The 21,969-nt window shown below is 46.6% G+C and overlaps 2 protein-coding genes across 2 annotated transcripts; both read left to right on the top strand.

Moving 5' to 3' along the window:
- Positions 1 to 1,119: 1,119 nt before the first annotated feature.
- On the top strand, positions 1,120 to 3,341 carry LOC124670121 (basic leucine zipper 19-like). The gene is made up of 4 exons (XM_047206627.1): positions 1,120 to 1,457; positions 2,107 to 2,197; positions 2,770 to 2,896; positions 3,187 to 3,341. Exons 1-4 carry the CDS (start codon positions 1,120 to 1,122, stop codon positions 3,339 to 3,341), a joined length of 711 nt encoding a protein of 236 aa, XP_047062583.1.
- A 10,057-nt stretch (positions 3,342 to 13,398) lies between these two features.
- On the top strand, positions 13,399 to 17,677 carry LOC124685116 (sodium/calcium exchanger NCL2). Its single transcript, XM_047219435.1, has 7 exons — positions 13,399 to 13,617; positions 14,292 to 14,480; positions 14,927 to 15,108; positions 15,599 to 15,744; positions 15,827 to 16,094; positions 16,169 to 16,471; positions 17,159 to 17,677. Exons 1-7 carry the CDS (start codon positions 13,416 to 13,418, stop codon positions 17,405 to 17,407), a joined length of 1,539 nt encoding a protein of 512 aa, XP_047075391.1. The 5' UTR covers positions 13,399 to 13,415; the 3' UTR covers positions 17,408 to 17,677.
- The last annotated feature ends 4,292 nt before the right edge of the window (positions 17,678 to 21,969 follow it).

Here is a 21,969-nt window from a genome sequence, read left to right as displayed (position 1 = left end):
GGGGAACAGCATCAACTCTCTCTGGGCCACAGCGGGCAGCACGTGGTTGAACTGCTGGCCCAGCCTGCTGCCGCTGCCAGCTGAATCCTGAAATCCACAAGCAGGCAGGGATAACTTCTCCTCCCTGCACTGCAACTCCATGATTAACTAGAGAAGAATATATAAAACTCATCTCCGATCTACAGTGAGTAGCACTCTCTCACTTAGCTGTTGCTAGCTGTCTCCTTTCCGCCCATCATGTGACCTCCATCCTTGTTCCTACCCAGCTGCTGCTGCCTTTATCCCTTTTTAAAATTTTCAGACATCTCTAACTAACTAACTCACTCATCAGAGTATAGTTAAATGACACCCTTAACATGGCCAGTTACGACTCTATGATACTCTGCAGTGAAATGCCATCTCATTTCTTGTCATGAAATACAATCAACAAACCATTTGTATGTGGAGTTAATTAGCAAAGTTGGTGACTTTATGTGGCATTGACATTACTAAGAGCAAGTACAATAGAGTCCAGTCAGTACGACTATAAGATATTAAATAATATATTTTAGATGAGTTGGAGGAGAGAGAAGAGGAGAGAGAAGGGAGGTGGAACTACTTATGCAATAGCAACTTCTTGCACGTCTTCCTAAGCACGCTTGTGAGAGTGAAATGTGGGCCATATATTAGTAAAGTACTACATTCTTATAGCCAACTATTGTACATGTTAGCTATATGATGACTACAAATGATATGACATCTTGTTATAGCCAACAGTTGGCTATACTATTGAAATTGCTCTAAGTGAAATTATTGTCATGAACGTACTACTAGCACTAGCTAACTACCATATCTCTTGGATCTAATCTGATTGATGTGCAGTAATCCTAAACACATGCAGCATGATGCCCCAAATAATGGCCATCAAATCACCAACTTATAGCATGCATCCACACTGCCCCACCGTGCATGTGATGTGCACCTACACACTTGCACGATATATACGAGCATCTCCCCGCCTACACTCTCTCTCTACACTTGTAGCACCGATACACATACATCTATAGCGCATCTATAGCAGCGTAGTGCTAGCTAGCTTGTAGCGGGGAGCAGGAGGAGGAGAACACAGTAGCGCAAGAAATGGCGCACCTGCCGCCGAGGGCGCCGAGCGCGGCGGGGCAGGACTGGTCGTCGGCCGGCGACTTCCTGGGGTTCGCGGCCGCCAGGCGGGGCGCGCACCGCCGCTCGGCCAGCGACTCGGCAGCGTTCCTCGAGGCCGTCCCGATGGACGACGTCCTCAGCGGCGGCGCTGACTTCGACAGGCTCGACGACGAGCAGCTCATGTCCATGTTCTCCGACGTTGACGCGCCGGCCGTGTCGTCCGACGGCGGGGGCTTCATGGACACGGGGGATGCGGAGGAGGGGACCGCCGGCGCGCGCGCCGCGGACGGCTTCGGTGACCCCAAGAGGGTCAAGAGGTAAGTCACATTTGCTACTACAAGAGTTAGTAAAAAAGTTGTTCCTTTATTTACTAGGGTAAAACAGTAGAAACAAAAATGATGCTACCATTGAACATCGTACATCGATTTGGTTGCCGGAATATCTTAATACAGCGGCTATGTAGTAGTACATTTTCCTGTATTTCTCTAGAGCCAATTATTTTCTACTACTAGTAAGTTCTCACTAAATCAGATTATTTTTTCCTCGGAAAAAACAATGTACTTAGGGTGTTCCTGAATCACGAGTAGCTGTTCAAATCTACAACCCTGCATACAGCTATCAGGGACTCGCAGGGTAACAGTTAAAAGTCGATTTTGTTTAAAACTGGGAAAATTTACTGTAAATGCTTACAAGATGACATTTTTTCCGAAGCACAACTCCTAAAGTAACGGAGAGCACATAAATGTAGGGTAGACTATTTCACATCTGACCCCTCAGAGACAAAATAAGCAAACATTTGTAAATCTGCATCTGTAATTTCAGAAGAGGTCTGAATAATTCTCAAATGAGTACGCTCTGTTGTCAAAAGCTTACTGAAATGCGCCCTATTATGACACTGTAAGCACAAGTAACCTGAATATACTAGCAAACACCAGGAATCTAATAGCAAATTGGTTGGGTTTTCAGAATTTTGGCGAACAGGCAGTCAGCCCAGAGGTCAAGAGTTCGGAAGTTGCACTACATCTCTGAGCTTGAACGCAGCGTCACCGGTCTTCAGGTGATCACTTCACTTCTCTTTCATTCACACAGACCACAACCACAACGAAATACTACAAAAAGATATAAAGGGAGACACCAAAGTTGTCTTGCATACACTGAATTGTGTATACTTCTCCACTTATGTCTGTCCAAATAGATGTTGTCAATTTCCTCACCATGTCTGTCAATCCACACAATTAGTCCCTAATTTTTTTTATTTTTTTTTTTTGAGAACACAGTACAACGCAGACGCTCACAAACACGCACGTACAAACACCCCTATGAACGCACGCACGCGTGTTTGTGAGCGTCTGCGTTGTACTGTGTTCTCGAAAAAAAAAAAAAAAAAAAAATAGGGACTAATTGTGTGGATTGACAGACATGGTGAGGAAATTGACAACATCTATTTGGACAGACATAAGTGGAGAAGTATACACAATTCAGTGAATTTTTTATGTGTGAAGAATCAACTATCAATGGAATTCTTGAAGAGCAGAGTATTTGCTATTACTTGAGGCAGTTCAGAAACAACAAAAGGAGAGACTTAACAACTGAGAACCCAATTTTTGACTGGTGGTTTACTTCGTGCAGATGGAGGTTTCAGCACTGTCTCCTCGCGTGGCCTTCCTGGATCACCAGCGCTCATTACTGACCGTCGGAAACAGCCATCTCAGGCAAAGAATTGCCGCCCTCGCACAAGACAAGATCTTCAAAGATGGTATCCTTCCTTCCTCTCCATCTTGACTACTTTCTTCATTTCTCTACAGCAGATATGAGCTCTGAATCTCTGATGCCGTATCCAGTTTGACCCACTAACCAGCAAACTGAACACTTTGGTCAATTCAAAGAAAATGCACAATTCTACTTGCATACAGTTTTTTTATGCGAATCAAAGTTACTCCTTAACAAGGAAACCAAAGATTCCTCAAAACAACTTTTTGATTATCTCTCTAGTTAAGTGTACCATTGAGGCTATTTGCTTAAACTCATCCGAAACATGCAATCCAGCTCATCAAGAGGCGCTCAAGGAGGAGATCGAGAGGCTACGGCAGCTGTACCACCAGCAGCAGATCAAGGCCACAGGCGGTGCCGACATCGCCACATCCGCTTCAATGCAGGCCAAGCAAGAGCTCCTTGTGTGCGAGGGAGCAGCGATGCGATAGCGAGGCGTGTCGTGGCGCAAGCAGCTTTTTGTGGTGATTTTTCTTTTTCTTTTGCTGATTCATCGTGTCGAAAGACATGACTGTTAGTAGATTATTTGTGCAGTTCGATACGTTCATTGTTTACTTTGTATGTGGTTTGCTCACCCCAGCGAAAATTGTGCTGGGATGGGAGTTTGCTGTGGATGTATTGTTTGGACATTTGTGTTGGTAAAGAAGATGTTCTCGAGATAGTTACTTGCATTTTTGTAGTAGTGTCATAGTGGGGTTTTTGCAAACTGGCACGGGATACAGCAGTAACTGCAGGAGTGTGCATGAGTATGAATGCAGGAGCAAGAGGTGGATCGGGTGGGCATGGAACGGGCGCAACTACGCTTTGCTCCTGCCTGCCCCTAGTATGTCCTACTGTGCATGAATAAGCAGTCCTAGCGTGCATGTTTGTCTTCCAGTTCTCTGTCCTTGTCCACTATTTTTACACTTCTTGTTTTTTGTTTGATTAATTCTAAGTCAAAAAAATACCTCGCTGTTTCTCGGGTTCCAATTACTGGGAACGACACTTGCACGCATGATGTATCTAAAAGCATTATGTTCTTGGCCAATTTATTTATGTCTTTTACTCGAGACTTCTTGCCTCTCATACCATATAGACGTCTACGCTATTGTAGTCTTTAGACGTGGGTTTGATGTAGGCAGTATATTTTTTTTTTGTCTTTTCTTTAATACTGCCTGAATAAGATCTTGAACTAAAGAACTCTTGGCTCTAATACCATATATAATAGATGAACTAGGCATCTCAATCGGCTGAACTGATGGAAAGAGGTTAGGCAATATATTAATACTTCAACATAAATTTCCTTAGGTAGGGAACAAAATGGTCAAGGACTGAAATGTGCCAGTAGACAATAAAAAAAGGCATAATATGATATTCATAATGCCTTGAGTATGTACTAAATGATGTTTTTGGGATGTCATGTTCATTCATCCTGATTTAATGATAACCTGACCAAGGTCCAATTCGGAGAAAACAACAGCTCCATGCAATTCGTGTAACTAATCGCATCTTCAATGATAGGAAAAAAAAACCTAACTGCATTTTGTTTCTTGTAATCTACCACAACGTCCAAGACTTGTCCTATTTGCTTAACAAAATGATTGGGGGAAGCAAAAGGGCTTTGACTGGGTCTTATGATTTTTACCTCCAAGAGTTGTCAAATTTCCTTTTTTTCCAGTTCTTCCTTCTGCTGATGGAGAACCATATGTGGCCTTGTTTTAGGTGCCTAGGTGGTGCTGCATTATCTAGCAGAGGAATGGTGTGATCACAAGCTCTAATTGGTGGCAATCATTGAGCTTTAGCAATTTTATGTCAACATATTGCTGTAGGAGGATATCAATTTCAGCAGGAAATTCTCTGGGTTGAAATTGTTGTTCAGTTGTATCCACCCACTGGTTGGATCAGTGATAAGTTGCAAGACAGATCCTGTAGCTCACTGTGACAACAATTTCTCCATTGCAGTAGCCTGAATTCAGTTGCAGATGGAATAGTGTAACATGCAGGTTTACATGCTTCTTACCATCACTGTCCAGTAAGACTGCTCTGATCTTATAATCAAAGCCAACAGGACTGTGTTTGGCCAACGAATCATACCAACACTATGTAATGTAATTGTATATTTAGGATTTTGAAAGAATGGCTATAGAGAACCTGAGGAATTGTGAATTTGGTATGAGGAATGTAAGCTCCAAACCAAAGAGTGCCTCCTCCAGCCACCTTACTTGCGTAGCTGCCGTAGTAGTGTCTTGAATTATGTCGCGAGCAGTTTGTAATGCAAACTGTTAGAGGAGCTACCAGTAGGGCTGTGCTCCGGTGTCCCCCCTGCGAACGATGTTCAGGTGGTATACGTGTGTTTGGTTCGTGACCAGAAAATATGGATGATCTCATCCCAAAAGCCGAATATTTCTGAGAAAGGTTGGACCATATGATCCGTGAATTTCATGACTAATCTCACTAGCCGCCTGAGAATCCATGGCCGTCGACGCGACTCCAACACCTTCCACCGTCATATGTGTGGCTCCCCAGCTCAGCGGCGGCCACCATGTCACGGCGAGCGGTGGGCTTGCTTTTCCACGTGGCTCCCCAGCTCGACATCGGCGGCCTCCAGGACGCGGTAAGCGGCGGGCTTGATTTTCAACGTGGCTCCCTAGCTCGGTGGCGGCGGCCTCCATGGCGTGGCGAGCAACGAGCTTGCTACGTCTGCGCCACACCCAGTCGACAGAAACGGCCTCGCTAAATATGTGCGGGTAGTGACCTTGCTAGGCACGCGTAGGTGGCCGCCCGCTAGGTCCGGCCTCCACCACAAAGGGAAAAGGACCCGTTAATTACATATTAACCGGTGTGTTAATGGTATATTTATCTTTTTCTATTAATCGTTAATTAAACATATTTTATCCCATCCCATCATGTACATGTTTGCCCATGAACCAAACACACATGTTAAGTCAACCCACGAAGGGGTATCAGCAGATCCTAGCCGTCTAAATAGAACAAAGTTTAGAGAGAGAGGGGGGGGGGGGGGCACCGGAGCAATAGCCCTACCAGTATCCAACAAAGCAGCAGCTTGCTTGCCTCCTGTTTGTAACATGACTGAAATGGTGTTAAGCATTTTGTATTTTTGTGTCATTTCCTGGAGGCTCTGTTTGGATGTTTGTATTGGGAGGCTTGGCATTGCATTCGGTGTAATACCAATGTCCTGGGATATTCGCATTGAGATCAATACCAATATTTCTGTTTGGATGTTTAGATATTTGGTACCTAGAATTGATACCCTAGTTGAATGCCAAAACCTGTTTGGATGGTCAAAGTGATGTATTGCATTGGTACGAGAGTATGATCATGATATATGTTTGCAAATGGTTTCTTGTGTAAGTTTCGAATATATTTAAATGATTATATGGCGTGAATATAAGTTCCTAGGAGCAATAGTATTCTTCAAAATATGATAGCAACAGCATAATAACAAGTGCCTCGCATAATCCAGTCTTCTTCTTCCTACTCCCGTGAGTGCTGCATCAAAAAGATTAAAAAATGAGCAAATTGACAGAGAAATGGGGGAACTAAGATCGAGAGGAGGACTAAGGCCGGACTTGCCAGCCAGAGGGGCCGGAAGGGACCAGCTTTACCTGTGCGCCTCGTCCAACTCGTTGGTGCTCACTGACCTACAGAGAGAAGTCATGAGGGACACACGATTCGGCAGGGAAAAGGGAGGCCGAGGCTGAGGGAAACGGCGGGGAATGCCGGTGGTCGCCAGGTGACACCGAGGGAAGGGCGGATGGCGGGATCTACCTGCGGGCGCCGCTCTATTTGCCAGGGCGGCCGGTGCTAGGTCGGACGGCGGGATCTACCTGCGGGCGCCGCTCGATTTGCCAGGGCGGCCGGTGCTAGGTCGGGGGCGTCGGGTTGGGGAAGACTCGTGTGTGCGAGTTCTCAATGCCAAGCGATGTCTAGCTCTGGGGCTGGACTTTCGGGATGAAACTCTCTCCACACTAACCGGGCCGGCGAATATTGAGCCCGAATACATAGCTCCAATATCTAGTACACCCAAACGGCTCAAATTGAGGTATTCGGGCTGTGAATGCCCCAATATCCAATGCCAAGCCTCAATACAAACATCCAAACACTGCCGGAGGGAAATGTGCATGCACCGTGCTTCCTCTTTTCGAGGTGGATCATCAGCTGCTTCTTGTGGTAGTTCTTCTGGACTTTATATTCACTGTTCCATGTCCTCTCTATTAAGCAGATTAATAACTGGAGATTGTTTGCATTTATGACAAGGAAACCAATTATCAGCGCAACACCAACATTTCCTAGGTTCTCTATTCTTTTCTGAAAAGTTGCTGGTTGTTCGTTTTCAGTATGTTTGTCTCCTGAAAATGTATGTTGGTATGTTGTTGTGGCTTGCTAGAAGATGCACTGAACCGAGAACCAGATTTGCTAGTTGGGTTGATCTGTACACCCACCGTTCTAAAATAAGCTGCTCAAGTTTATCTAGATACACAGTTACATTTAAAAAACGTTGACTAACAGGGAATGATCCCGCTCTTGGTTATACGTTGTTAGGTAGGATGAGACCCCTCTAGAATGGTAACCCAGTTTAACTTCGTTCTCCCAGCGAAATTACCGCGAGATGGGGATTCTAGCCTTGCCACTGAGTTAGGACTTAGTTCTCATACGGTTATATTTAGATATATTTTTAGTATGTAGGTATATCCATATTAAAAAAAAGTTTTTTTTTATTTTTTGACTGGATGCATCCGTACTACCATTAAGGTATTGCGTAGTTGCAGAAGCTAGATGTAATTGGTATCTTCTTGATATTAATATATTTCTTTTATTAAAAAATATTTAAAAAAGTTGAGCAACTTATTAATTGCCATCCAGTAAGCCTCAGTTAGCATAGCAGGACGCAAGGGACACAACTCAAACTTAATAGTAGAACACAAGCGAGAAATTCATATAAAATCGCACGAACCAAGCTTCAGACAGAGTGCTACTTTTTCCTCCAGAACATCAGCCATGAGATCTTTGAATTGATTTGTGTACTCTGCAACAATCGGATTGTTCTGCTTGAGAAATTGAAGCGCCCAATCAAATTATAAGTACTTCCTCCATCTTATAAAATTTGTCTAAGATTTGACAACATTTAGATGTATCTACATAAGGGCATTTTGTTGTGGCTTTTTTTGGCTTTTTGGCTTTGGCAAAAGCCCAAAAAAAGCACCTAAATAGGTGCTTTTTTGGCTTTTGGATTTTGGAAGCCAAAAGAATAGGATCTTTGTTTTTGGCTTCCAAAATCCAAAAGCCAAAAAAGCACCTACTTAGGTGTTTTTTTTTGGCTTTTGCCAAAGCCAAAAAGCCAAAAAAGCCACAACAAAAGGGCCCCTCATAGTGTCTAGATATTTTCATGTTTTAACAAATTTTAGACAATTGTTGTGAGACAGAGGAAGTACCATATATGGCGAGAAGTGGTTGAGAATTTCTTCACATAACCCAGGCCAGGACACATTCCTCAAAACTGCCGCCGTTCTACCGCTTCCGCGCCACTATAATGGGCCGCCGGTGGGTCATTTATATATCACCGGCGGCCTTTTATAGTGGTGCGCCGGCAGTAGGGGGTCAGATTTTTAAACTGACCCAGACCTGGACCACCCCATGGGCCAAAGGGGGCCGGCGGGGCCAAGTGGAAGAGAAGCGAACTCCCTTAATTAGGCATTTCATAGATAGAGAAGGACGGGCAAAAAGAGGGACTGACTCCGGATCAATGCTGATTGATGACTGAATAAATAGCTGGAAGCAACAACTCCGCGCAAGAGAAAGAGCGGATCCAACTAAGGAAATGCAGTACCTGTTCTGTCGGAGCTAATCATGCAAAGCTAGCGTAGCGCCAGCCGTCGAAGTGAATGAATTCGAAAGAACGAAGAAGTAAGGAAATGAGACGACTCTTTCTTGAACAATTTCATAAGCAGATCTTCCCCTCCACACCAATCACGAGTTTTTTTTTATTCCTCTCGTATATCGTCGTCACGCCCTTAATGATAGGTTTTGAAAAAGATTTTTCATGTCATTCCCATTTTGTTTCCCTTTCCTCCCGAAGCTTTTCCTCGAAATGATAAAGAATCTAGTACACTCGAATTGTATTATTTCAATGCTTATTGTTTGCCAAAAATCCTACTTGTACAGGGGAGGGGGAGGGGAGGGAATGTGGGGGGTTGGGGGGGGGGGGGTGGCCAGCCTCATCACCACCTCCTAATTCCTTTTGTCCCACATTGCCAAGCCAAGTACCCTTGTCCCCCAATTCCCCCTCTCTAGTTTTTTCCTTCGCCCGATTCCCCGAAAAACTGCACAGGGAGCGAGATAACCCCACACAGTATGCGAGAGTACTGCTGGGATCTAGATCCAGAAGTTCTACTTCCACAACTTCGCTGGATCAGAGCCGGGACGTCGTTGATCACTGTACGTGTGCGATACCTACGAGGTGCGACACTTGTGGCACTCTACATTGTACGAGAGGACATCAACACGACCCTGAGGTCGGCGTCGAGTATGACTACATCAATAGGTTCTGGCGGAACGTTAACCGTTTTCAGTATACGAAGGTACGTCACCAAAATCATCTCCGTTACAACATTACACCTAGATAGATCATGGGTAATCGGAGACATGCTACTTATAATTTTTTTCTGCTACGAATCCCCAATACTTACCGCTGTTCTAGAGGGGGTATAGCATGGCGACCCTTGTTTGCAGATGCCAGCATTGCCACTGCCGTCGCCATCGCCGCCAGTGCACTGGTGGCTTCCCAGGGAGGCGGCATCACACTTCTCGTATTCATGAGCGTCTTCTTCTGGGCTAGAACGCTCCATGATGTTGCACGCACGCTCCCCCCCCCCCACACACACACCGCGCCCAACCGCGAGGTGAAGGAGGAGTTTGCGACACCTACGGCGAGGCGTAGCCCCTCGCGCGACATACTCCTCCTTGAGCCTCCATAATCGACGTCCGGCGACAGTGCCCTGCACAACCCGATGTCGGAGCCGAAGCTCCAAGGAGGAGGACAACGACAGGTCAAACATGGTCGCGTACCTCCGCCAACACCGACGATCCCAAGGACATGCTGGGCTAGAACGCGACGTGGATGACCTCACTGAACGACTACAAGGCCTGGAAGGGGAACATCAAAGATGTCATTGCGGCGTAGATCTGTGACTCCAGCAAGCCCATCATCGACCTCATGGACGATGATGATAGTGGTGGACCAGCGGCACCGTGAAGGACAAGCATGCCGACCTTCATGGGAAGAACAACGTTAGCAACGATGACTACCGGTACTTCGATTACTACTACTGTGGCGGGGCTAGTAGATTTAGGTTAATTTTATTTGAATTTTACGAAACCTTAATATAACAAATTTGAATAAAATTTTAATTTTTTTGTTTTAATTTAATTATTTGCATTTTTCGTTGGTGGTTGCGATTGGAGATAGACTCCCGGCCCCAAAATAATACTCCGTACGATGCAACGACGTTGCTCGGGAGATTGATTCGATGTTCTGCCTAACATCCTTTAGAGCATCTCCACCGGTGCGTCCTATAACGACCCCAATAGTGATTTGGTGGTCCGACTCGCTGTTTTAGCCTTTTAGGTAACACCGACGCGTCTCAAAAGTAACTGTCCAGTTTTGGAACCCAATATAATCGCTGTCAACCCCATGTTGGCCCCTTCGTGCGGGTGCCGAAAGCACGCCTGCGCCTCACGTCACGTTGGATAGAGACACCATTAACCTCTGACACGCGTTGCTAGGTCATTACACTGACTACTCACTTGGCGGCTGCCAAGCAAGTCCAAGGACTTCCATCCAACGGGGCGCGGTCGCTGGCGTGTCCATTCAGCACCTCACGCGAAGGCACCGGCACGAGGTTACCAACGATTGTATTAGTCTCTAAAACTAACCAGCTACTTTCGGTGGAACGGTGCTGGTGTGATCCGAAATAAAATATTGAACCTCTTAATTCCTATGCGATCGTTATGAGACAATAGAATCGCCGGCAACCCCGTGTCGGCATCTTCACCAAGGAATCAGGCGCGCCGGCGCCTCGCGAGGCTGAATGTTTTGGGCGTGGGAGCCGCCTATCAGCCACACATCTCAAAAGTCGACGCCAGCGGGGAGTGGCGGGGCCGACGCGTCAGCGGCTCATTCAATTTTAATCTAACCGTCGCCTACCTCGCAGTTAATTGGGGTGCAGCGGCGGTGCAGTTTCCGCAGGCGCGCAACGAACCGTCCCGTCGCGCGCGCCTTGCTCTTCGTGCCGCCGTTAATGAGCGCCACCGCTCCCCCGCCTCCCTCCGACCTATAAAATGGTCCGCCTCTCATCGTTCCTCTCACACACAAACCCTAGTGCCTCTCTCCCCAACCCTAGCCGCCACCATCTGAAAAGACGACGCCATGTCTGGTTGAGGCCGAGGTCGCAGCCGTGGCCGTGGCCGCGGCAGAGGTGCACACACTTCGTCGTCTGCGACATCGTCGTCTTCATCGTCGGAGACGGACGAGGAGGGGCCCGTGCTGTTCGAGTTCGTCCTCGTCCTCAAGGGCGACCCACACGGCATCCAGAGGCTGCCGGACACCTTCGCTGACTTCGTTGCCGATGACGACCGCCCGGGCACGCTGCATCTGCGGGAGGATTTGTGTGGCTACTACCGGTGGATCGTGGACGTGATCTATGACGCGCGCGGCAAGATGTACCTCCACATCGGCTGGGAGAAGTTCGCGCGCCACCACAGCCTCCAAGCCGCCTTCGCGCGACAGGGACATGAGCGTCAAGGTGTCCGACGACACGCGTTGCCGCCGGAACTACCACGTCGACAGCGCCGAGAAGGACGACGACTGACGAGTGTTGTTTCTTCGTAGCGAATATCGGCTCGCATGTTTTTGGATGTTCTTCCTCGAAAGAACCAACAGGGGCACCCTCGCCAGCTGGATTTTCCAGTTTGGCTGACTGGGCGTGCCCTCGAGTGTTCTTTCTTGGCAGCGAACACACGAAACCTGCGATGACCGGCCTAGTTAGGTTTAGTATTTTTTACAATATTTTATATTTGTGTCAACCATGGTTCAAACTACTACCTCTGTTTCAAGGAATAAGGCGCACGCGTATTCCAAGACGAACTTTGACCATAAAATTTGAGCAACAAAATCTTGATTATATTATATGTAATTAGCACCGTTGGATTCGTATTGAAAAGCACTTTCTAATGATGCTAATTTCATACTAACAATCTTTATATATTTAAAGTAATTCTTGATCAAACAAAAAGCTCGTAAAACGAGGACGCCTTATTCCTTGAAACGGAGGTAGTATGTATTAGTTCGGAAAAGCATGTTCCAAACTACTCCCTCCGTCCGGATACAATCGACGCGACGTCTATGCTAGCTACTGCCGGAAGTATGCATATCCGCGCGTCAATTAAACTAGAACCGAGGTAGTATATCTTAATGTAAGCCACGTTTCCCAATTATATATTAGTTTGTGGAATAAAATATTTTTTATTCAATTTTCTACGCATTTATTTATAATTTTAATTTAAAACATCTATCGGAGCCACCGTTTTGAAGACATCGATGTGGGAACAACTCCCCAAATAGAGGATGCAGTATCGACGCCCCCTAAACGAAGGTGCCAGCACTCCTATCGGGACCTATTTGGAGGCTACCGGTGAAGGTGCTCTAAAAGACGGGAGTGAGCATGGTCGCCCGCGATACGACGCCGGGCAAGATCCATGTCCACGTACGTTCCGCGCAAGCATCCACTTCCCCGGCAACGGAGGAAATGGTCCTCGCCCCTCCTAGCAGTCTTGCGCGAATACATAGGCAAAAACCATTCCGGTGATTGTATCGCCGGCTCGCCGCTGGCCACCTAGGGCTCAACGTGGCGCGACCCCGCCGCACCGGGCAATTTTTAAATCACGTCGCCCGCAACGAACCGAAAAAGAGGAGGCGTGGCCGCTCCACACCTGTCCTATAATCATCGCTCGTGTCGACGTGTCGTCAGGCCGGCACCCTTCTTCTTTCTTCTTTTATTTTACTTTTCTGTACTTTCTCCCGATTCTCGATGACAGAATGCACCAGGTCTCCTCCACATAACGGAGCCACGCGCCGGCCTTACACTCGTCGCGCACGGGCGCCAGAAGATCCGGCGTACCCACGTAGCCGTTGGTGCCACATCTTTCGGCCGCCGGCGCGTCCACAGCCCGGGCATCCCACCACCGTCCGGCCCATATCTCTCGAACCGCGTCCTTTATCTGCCCCACCACTCACGGCGCCGCGGCCGCGTCATTCATTCTCCTCCCACTCCCTCGCTCACACGATGCCGCCGCCGCCGCCGCGCCTGCTCATCGCGCTCCTCCTGGCAATCCTCGTCGGCGCCGTCTCTGCCCATGGGCGCCTCCTCCCAGCCTCCGACGGCCTCCAGCGGACCGCCGACGGCTCCGCCGCCGCGCTCCGCCTCTCGTCCGAGTCGGAGGGGTGCGAGATGACGTACGGGTTCCTGCCGTGCACGGAGACGGCGGGCGGCAACCTCTTCCTCGCCGTCGCGTACGGCTTCCTCATGTTCAAGTCCGCCACCTACCTCTCCGCCGGCAGCGAGCTGCTGCTCGAGATCCTCGGACCGGGCATCGTCGGAGGCCTCTTCCTCCCCATCCTCGGAGCGCTCCCCGACGCCTTGCTAATCCTCGGTCCGTTCCCTGCTCTCCCCCGTTTTTTTTCCATCCTGTTTGTTTCATCTCGTCACAGCACTTCCCCTTACTTTTTTTAAGAGAGAGCGGATCACACTTCGCCTTTGTTGCATCCTTGTCACCACTGATCGATCACTCCTCCTATAGTAGTTTTTTCATCGTTTGTGCTTAGCTGTGCATTTGCGTATTTTTTTCTTTCTAGTTGAGCAGTTAAACTCATTCATATTTTAAAAATACAACTTGAGCTATTGTCAGTTGACACACAAGGATATAAGTTGATTGTTTTCAGATTGCTCGCCTCATGTGCCATGTGCTACAAGTTGACTATCCCGACGACTGAAAGTTCAGTTGTGGACTGATTCGACAGAAAACATTAACCCTGGTCCCTGGTGCTTGAATTGCTTAAGAGATGAACTAGTTGGTATAATTTTATCTGGTCATGCTGCACACGCTTTCTTGTTTGCGAAATTGTGTGATACGGCAACAAGTAGATTTTTAATCATATGATGAAGTTCATACGTGGACCGCTTCGACTGAAAATGTTTACCATCGTGCAATTGGATTGTTACGGGATTTCAAAATATCAAATGTTTTTTTTGTCCCACTTGTACAGAGAACTAAAAGTTATACAGGATTTCATATGCATAATAATGTGTTTATATTTTGTATTTCAGTTTCTGGCCTCTCTGGCTCCAAGGAGGTTGCTCAAAGTCAGGTTTTGATCGGAATGGGCCTGCTTGCGGGCTCCACAGTCATGCTTTTAACCATACTCTGGGGATCTTGTGTTGTTGTTGGTAAATGTGATCTGTCCGAGAATTCAACTACTGTTGATTCCCAAGATACCAAAGCCTTCAGTCTTTTTGGTATGTCAGATATTCACTCTGTTATTTCTCAAATTCTAGTATGGGGTCCTACCTGAGAAAATGCCATTAAGTTCAGACTCACATCTGGTCTTGCAAGCAAATCGTTGACAATTTTACCATCTGATAGCTTCATAGAATTGTTTTCATTTTCATAGTCTTAGTCCACATCACTACAATAATTTATATAGGGACTCTAGTTCTTTAGTTTGGACTCATCGCTAGGCTTCATAAAACTCAATGCATTTATTGAGTCACAGAGGATAAGAAACTCTGGTATTGTTCTGTTCTATCTGTTCTACAAACATTAATTTTGGACCTTATATCAGTATCATTGCTGCTAATACTTATCTTCTGTAGCATAAATAGTTTCCATGATTTTTATCGGTATAAACATGATGGATTCTGTCCTTGTGATATTTTGCTGAATAACATCTGCACTGTTGCAGGCTCTGGTGTTTCCACTGATCTTCAGACCAGCTATGCAGCGAGAATCATGGCGATATCTGTTCTTCCCTTTATAGTTGTTCAGATACCGTCCATTCTGAAGCTCCAATCTGGCCATCGGTTAACTCTACTGCTTGGGCTTATAGTTGCAGTGTTACTTTTGCTCACTTACTGTCTATATCAGGTATATACTGGCCTAAGGGAAAATTAAGTTCTTCGTTTCTACCTTCTTTGCTCCTACTAATGACAAATTATCTTCTTCCAATGCAACATTCGCAAGTTTATGTACTGAAGTGTACATATGGAGCAAGTTTATGTACTTCGGGTGCATTTTACTATTTAATAATTATATTTCTTATGTACTGAAGTGTACATACGGTGCAAGTTTATGTACTCCGGGTGCATTTTACTATTTAATAATTATATTTCTCACTAATATTGCTATGTCAATTTGTCTTAAAATTTTATGAATATTTCATCGTGACACTATGAAATCTAGGAAATCATGTCTTTTAACAAAAATAAATAGTGCTTCTACCACCCATCTGAAATCTGGAGCACATGTTCATTTACGTGCTGCTAATTTTCCAAGGGTCAAGTGTGCAACTGTTAACGACAATCATATTTTGATCTACATTTCTCCATTGACCAATTTCTGTATCTTTGATAAACAGATCTTTCAGCCATGGATCCAGAGGAGAAAATTAGAATACTCAAGACTGAAGCATGTAATGTCAGGACTTCTGAAACATGCTCAGATGCATACTTTTGGTCGCCTTATTGATGATGATGGCAGGCCAAATGTTTCTGTCATAGAGAAGTATGCCACTGGTCTGCAATTCGCATTTTCCCTATTTTTTGTCCAAGAAAACTCTTCTAAATGATATCCTGAGAATTTTCAGGTTATTTCACAAAATTGATCTGGACAATGATGGAAGCATAGAGCGTGGTGAACTACAAGCTTTCATCGTTGGCGTCAATTTTGAAGATATTGACTTGGATAGTAACCTCGCTGCAGATCAAGTCATGGCTGACTTCGATAGATCTCATAATAATTTCATTGAAAAGGGGGAATTTATTGATGGTGTCCTTAGATGGCTGGAAGAAGCTAAGCGTGCAGTTGCTTCTTCTGGTGTCTACTCAAAAAAGTTTATGGATGATTTTCAGACTGTAAGTTTTTAATCACATGTATGTGCAGCTATTTTTTCCACAGAGATAAACTGTGTCATCCTGCAATTGTGCAGACAACAAGGGACGAACATACTGCGCTGCTTGACAAGGACGAAGAGGATGGTGAATCTATTGAAAATCCTACCTGGACCTGCTTTAAGGCCATTGCTCTTTTGCTTCTCGGAACTGCAATGGCAGCAGCATTTGCAGATCCACTTGTTGATGCTGTCCACAACTTTTCAAGTGCAACGAATATACCTTCTTTTTTCATTTCCTTCATTGCGATGCCCTTGGCTACCAATTCCAGTGAGGCTGTCTCAGCAATTATCTTTGCCAGCCGAAAGAAGCAACGTACTTTGTCTCTAACATTCTCTGAGGTATGTCTGTTGGATGCCTTATGTTTCTGTGGATGCCTTATGTTTCTGTTGACTATTGGAGCAGTCATATAATTACCTTTGTCTCCTATACTGTTAACCTAGTTATTTTATAACCATATGAATTCCAAGGTATTTTGCGAAACGATCTTTCAGAAAACAAGTTCTTACATACTGTAGACTTAAGTTTCCTTGGCTTTTTTTGTTTTAAGATGGATTATATTATTCAGGTTTTGCCTCTTTTAGATATATGATGTTTTTCTAGGTTCTTTTTCTTTGTCAAACTGCAACTGGATATTTATTCCATCCGAAAACATCAGACAAAATGCAAGATGGCAATCAGTGGATTTTAGATTATATGCAACATTAGTCTGATTTACCAAATATGGTCACAGATATAATACAATAGTTTTAAACGTAAGCACACCACACCACATCACATCACACCAATGCTCAAACTGAGGTTTGGAAGGCCAAGGATACTATATGCTGTTAACAGAAAACGAATGCCTTGATGAATCAAGGTTTTGATTTTATAGATATATGATCTTTCAATGCCTAATGCTTGCGCGTAATGCCTTCTGTGGGAGGAAGATCGATAATCCTTTATTTGCAATCCTAACTCTGAGTATGCTTCAGTTTCTGCAGATTTCAGAAATTCCAAAAATATAATTTCATTTTTAACTGCAGGTGTACGGTGGAGTGACTATGAACAACACACTCTGCCTTGCCGTGTTCTTGTCTCTCGTTTACATCAGGGGCTTAACCTGGGACTTCTCATCGGAGGTCCTGGTGATATTCCTGGTGTGCATCATTATGGGCCTCTTCACCAGCTTCCGGACAACGTTCCCGCTGTGGATGTGCTTTGTCGCCTTCCTTCTGTACCCATTATCGCTGATCCTGGTCTACGTCCTCGACTACAAGTTTGGCTGGTCGTAGACCTGACCTGGATAGCGATTAGTTGATATGTGTGTGTTATAGAGGAGAGAAATGTAGGCATGGGCCACTTTTCTTCTGTTGTAAACCTCATCTGGTAGGCTGGTACGGTGTTCAGCTGGGGTGGATGCAGTGCAGACTACAGCTTTGACATCCTGCATACTTTGGACAGTCACTAATAAGCTAAGATGAACTCTGTAGTCAAAACGGTTCAGTTTTAAAATACCTGGACCATGGGATGATCTAAGATGGGTTGCGTGTTCATGTTTGCAATTATGATTTTTTTACCACGCTCGGTAATAGACAGCCCAACCATTGGGATGATTGTTTTTCGAAATGGAGGTAAGATCCTCATCGAAAAGATGCATACTGCTTATATTTAATTGTATCCAAATTATAGTTCAAAAAACCGGACCGGTTTGATTGTTCGACCAGAAAAAGATAAACTGTCTTACTGGTTTTTTATAAGTCAATGACCGTAGTAAGAGGAATTGATCTCGTGACCTTCAGCTAGGAAGAAATAGCACAACAAGTAAAACCCAATGCCACTTGGACTTAACATGCTTTGTGCTTACATAGTAAAATATACTATCCCCTATATATAGCTTTTATGATTATTTTGTTTCAAATTTACTTACATTTTAATTAAAAATAATAGAAAAATTGTTGTCATTGGATGAGGTGAACCGGTAGTCGAATTCACTCGCCGGTCCAATTTTTTAATCTAGGGCTAGCCAATCTCCAAATGCCTACTGAACTGAGAGAATTCTACTACTATGAGGCTGGGCACGTCAATGCAAGTAGGCAACCCGCTCATTTTCAACCCCGGCGCGCGGTAGTGATTACGACAACTATTCCTGTCTTAGTTTTTGACTCTTAGAGGTCGTTTGATATCCATCATTTGGGCCTGAAATTCTGGAATTCATTTTGGAATTTCATAGGTGGGCTGTTTGGTTGTCACAGAATTGGATCATCATTTCATTTAGGAAATCCAGCAAAATGACACCATGGGTAAACACAATTCCAAGCTGAGACCTGTCATTTGCAATTCTTGTGGAAGCCATTTACAAATTCAATATTGAATTATGCTGTCATTTGCAATTCCTGTGACAACCAAACAAGTGTCCATTTCTGGAATTACAATGTAAATGAAATGAATGAATGTATTCATTTCAAAATGCTACAAATGAAATGAAAACCTGGCTTCCAAACGACTCCTTATACAATTCACCAAACGTCAGTGAGACGCCAAAACCACATACGGGAACACTATTTATTTGCCACGAAAGCATTCATCCATGGCAACATCGATTGCCTACTGTTCAAGTTACTTGCCAGGAGCAGATCAGAAGCACCTATTACTCTCTCAGTCCGTCGATCGACCCGGCAGCCATGACGAACATGCACCCGAGGCTGCCAGCGAGCTCCGCCGACGGCGACGACACCGGTAACAGCGTCGTCGGTGCATACCGCGTCTTCTACGCAGTCGCCGTCGTGTGCATTTCCATCGTCATCGTTTGTGTGCTCGTCGCTTCCTCTTCCGTCGCCGCCTGGAAAGCTTGCGGCTTCGCAGCCATGGCGGCTCTGCTCCTCGGCGTCGTTGGCTACTTCGCTCCCAAGGCATGGATTCGTGGAAGGGGGAGGCCAGCGAGCGCGCTGCTAGCTGTCACGGCCATGCCTGGCCGGACACGGACACGGGCGCCAGGGTGCGCATGCGTGTTGCCCGCGAACGTGCCGCTGCCGCCGGCGTTCGCGTACCTGTGCCCGCTCAAGAGCGACGGCAGCAGCAAGCAGGAGGCCACCACGAGCCGCGTGATGTGCTCGGTCTGCCTAGGGGGCGTGCACGGCGGCGAGATGGTGCGGCAGCTGCCGGCGTGCAGGCACATCTTCCACGTGGAATGCGTTGACATGTGGCTGCAGTCCCACCGGACGTGTCCGACGTGCAGATCCGTGACCAAGCCGCCGGTAATGCTTGTTAGACTATATGTGTGTATATTAGGATAGAGATAGACTAGGATTTGGTACCATCTTGTACTCCAAGTCTACCTCCCCTTTGTACCTCTATATATATACCTCCAAAGGGCCATGGAATACAACACACAAGAATTAGGGTTCTATATTTTCCACATGGTATCAGAGCGGTTAGCCTCACGGCGCCGATCCTAGGTCCTCCCACCACTTCCGCATCGCGCCGCCCCCGGGGAGATCTCTCCTCGGGGGCGCGGCACCCGATCAAAATCTAAGATTAGATCGGTTTTTAGTTTAGATCCTAGATCAAATTCGAGTTCATAGATTAGATCCAATTTTCGAAAATTTCCAATTCCTACTTTTCTCTAGATCCAATTCGTTTCGTAGATCAAATTAGACACCAAATAAATCCATAGATCCCAATTCTCATCCGGTGGAGAAGGAGGGCGGTGTGCTTGTGTGCTTGAACGAGAAGTGCATCGGCCGGCCGATCGAGCCGGCAAGCAGTCGCACGCGCCCTACATGCAGCTCGGGCACAACTTCACCAACGCCATGCAATCCTACGCAGGCGCAGCCGCGCAGCTACATCGCCAGCAGGCCGCGCCGATCTACAGCACCAACACGCCATCTTCATCGAGCACGAGCACGACTTCACCAACGCCGACGATCTACACTGCAACAAGCTGGACTACATCGACCCGAACAACTACGTCAAGCTGTACGACTACACCAAGATCTACGTCGAGTTCTACATCGCTAACTACATCGCCAAGGTCTACATCAACATGGTCTTCATCGACATCTTCGTCAACACTGCCGTCGCCTACAACCAAAACACTACAACCTGCCGCCGCCGCTTTTAGCCGCCGCCGCACAAAAACCCGCCGCCGCCGCCGCGCTACGACAAAAACCCGCCGCTGCCGCAGACCCGCTGCCGCCGCCGCGCTACGACAAAACCCGCCGCCGCCGCAGAACCGCTGCCGCCGCCGCGCTACAACAAAACCCGCCGCCGCCGCAGAACCGCTGCCGCCGCCGCGCTACAACAAAACCCGCCGCCGCAGAACCGCTGCCGCTGCCGAGCAAAACCTAAAACCCTACGACCAAAAACGCGCAATTTTTTACGCCTTCGGCGAATACGGCTACACCACATACGACGACTACGACATCGACCACATCTCGACCACGGCTACATCATGACCGGCTACCTCGACATCGACATCAAGAAAACGTCTCTGACAACTCAAGAACTCCGATCAACGGCGTCCGCGTCGTCACTTGCGTCCTCGACACTCCCAGCTGTGATTGCGGGAGGAAGAGAAGGAACCAGAAGGGGACGCCGATGATGATAAGGAGGAGAAGAGGATGGAAGCGCAAGACTTCAAATCCAGTCGCAAGCGTCCGCTTCACTCCCGCTACGACTGAGGGGGGATGTTAGACTATATGTGTGTATATTAGGATAGAGATAGACTAGGATTTGGTACCATCTTGTACTCCAAGTCTACCTCCCCTTTGTACCTCTATATATACCTCCAAAGGGCCATGGAATACAACACACAAGAATTAGGGTTCTATATTTTCCACAATGCTGACAGTGAAGGCGGCGGCGACTGAAGAGGCGCCGGAGTCGTTGCCGCCGGTGTAGGCAGCCAGTGTTTGCATTTAGAGATGCATATAACTATACAAGTGTCATTTACCTTCGATCTATATAGCGTTGACAATTTTCTGTTCAAATTTTTCGACATTTCGAAATATGATTTTTTTGGTAGAGAGAGCATACGCACCCGGGAGCCGAATTAAATTTCTGATAATACTTACCATTGAGACTAGTCTTAACCCTCGGATAGTCACTGATAAGGGGTGGCCCGATCTTCTCAGTAAGCAACGGTGGTGATGATGATCACGGGGTGATGGCAGCGGAGAAAACACGACGATGTAGTGGTTGATAACTTGTATGACGCAACGAGATCTCTCGATTGGTTCCTGTCGCCAGATGCAACAGCTCTCAACCCTGCAAGATATTCGCAACTCCACACACTTGCGCACGTAGCCGCCGACCACGAAGCGGTAAGTTGCAACCGTCTAATTCCCAATGGAACAACAGATCACACAAGACTTAAACGGGATCTACACAATATCCAAGCAATATGGTGTAGGGAATTCAATAGTTTTGCGGAGCAAACAACTAAGAACTAGGGTTTATCTTAAACGTGGTCTAAAGCAACTAGGGGGCGTCCTGGGCACTTATATAGGTGTCCGGGACGAGTTACGATCGAAAAGATACAAAAATAACCGACCGAGAATAGATCCGGTCGAGACAGACTCGGAGCTGGTCGATGCAGGATCCGGTCGGCGAGTGCTGTGGACCGGGCTGTCCGGTCACGTAGTCCGGTCGGACCGGGTTACGGACCGGCCGGTCCGGTTGGTGGTCGGTCAACCGGTCGGCCGGGAAGCTAGCGAAGTTTCGGTCTCGCCCAGATACGATAAATCTCCTCCGGTTGGTGGCCGGTTTACGACCGGTCGGCCGGGCCGAGGGACCAGGCTGGCCGGTGCAGGGGCGATCGGACCGGGTTCTGAACCGACTTTGGACTTCTTCTTCT

Source organism: Lolium rigidum, chromosome 1 (genome assembly GCF_022539505.1).
Source record: "Lolium rigidum isolate FL_2022 chromosome 1, APGP_CSIRO_Lrig_0.1, whole genome shotgun sequence".
In the NCBI taxonomy this organism is placed as follows: Eukaryota; Viridiplantae; Streptophyta; class Magnoliopsida; order Poales; family Poaceae; genus Lolium; species Lolium rigidum.
Note: the sequence above shows the minus strand (reverse complement) of the source record. Positions and strands in the feature narration are given on the sequence as shown.

What these genes read in the sequence shown, in the direction of transcription:
- LOC124670121 (XM_047206627.1), top strand. Translation starts at nt 1,120, where the DNA reads ATGGCGCACCTGCCGCCGAGGGCGCCGAGCGCGGCGGGGCAGGACTGG. An exon ending in GACCCCAAGAGGGTCAAGAG is followed by an intron (nt 1,458 to 2,106) that starts GTAAGTCACATT and finishes TTGGGTTTTCAG; the next exon opens with AATTTTGGCGAACAGGCAGT. An exon ending in GCAGCGTCACCGGTCTTCAG is followed by an intron (nt 2,198 to 2,769) that starts GTGATCACTTCA and finishes TACTTCGTGCAG; the next exon opens with ATGGAGGTTTCAGCACTGTC.
- LOC124685116 (XM_047219435.1), top strand. Translation starts at nt 13,416, where the DNA reads ATGACGTACGGGTTCCTGCCGTGCACGGAGACGGCGGGCGGCAACCTC. An exon ending in TTATGGATGATTTTCAGACT is followed by an intron (nt 16,095 to 16,168) that starts GTAAGTTTTTAA and finishes GCAATTGTGCAG; the next exon opens with ACAACAAGGGACGAACATAC. An exon ending in TGTCTCTAACATTCTCTGAG is followed by an intron (nt 16,472 to 17,158) that starts GTATGTCTGTTG and finishes TTTTAACTGCAG; the next exon opens with GTGTACGGTGGAGTGACTAT.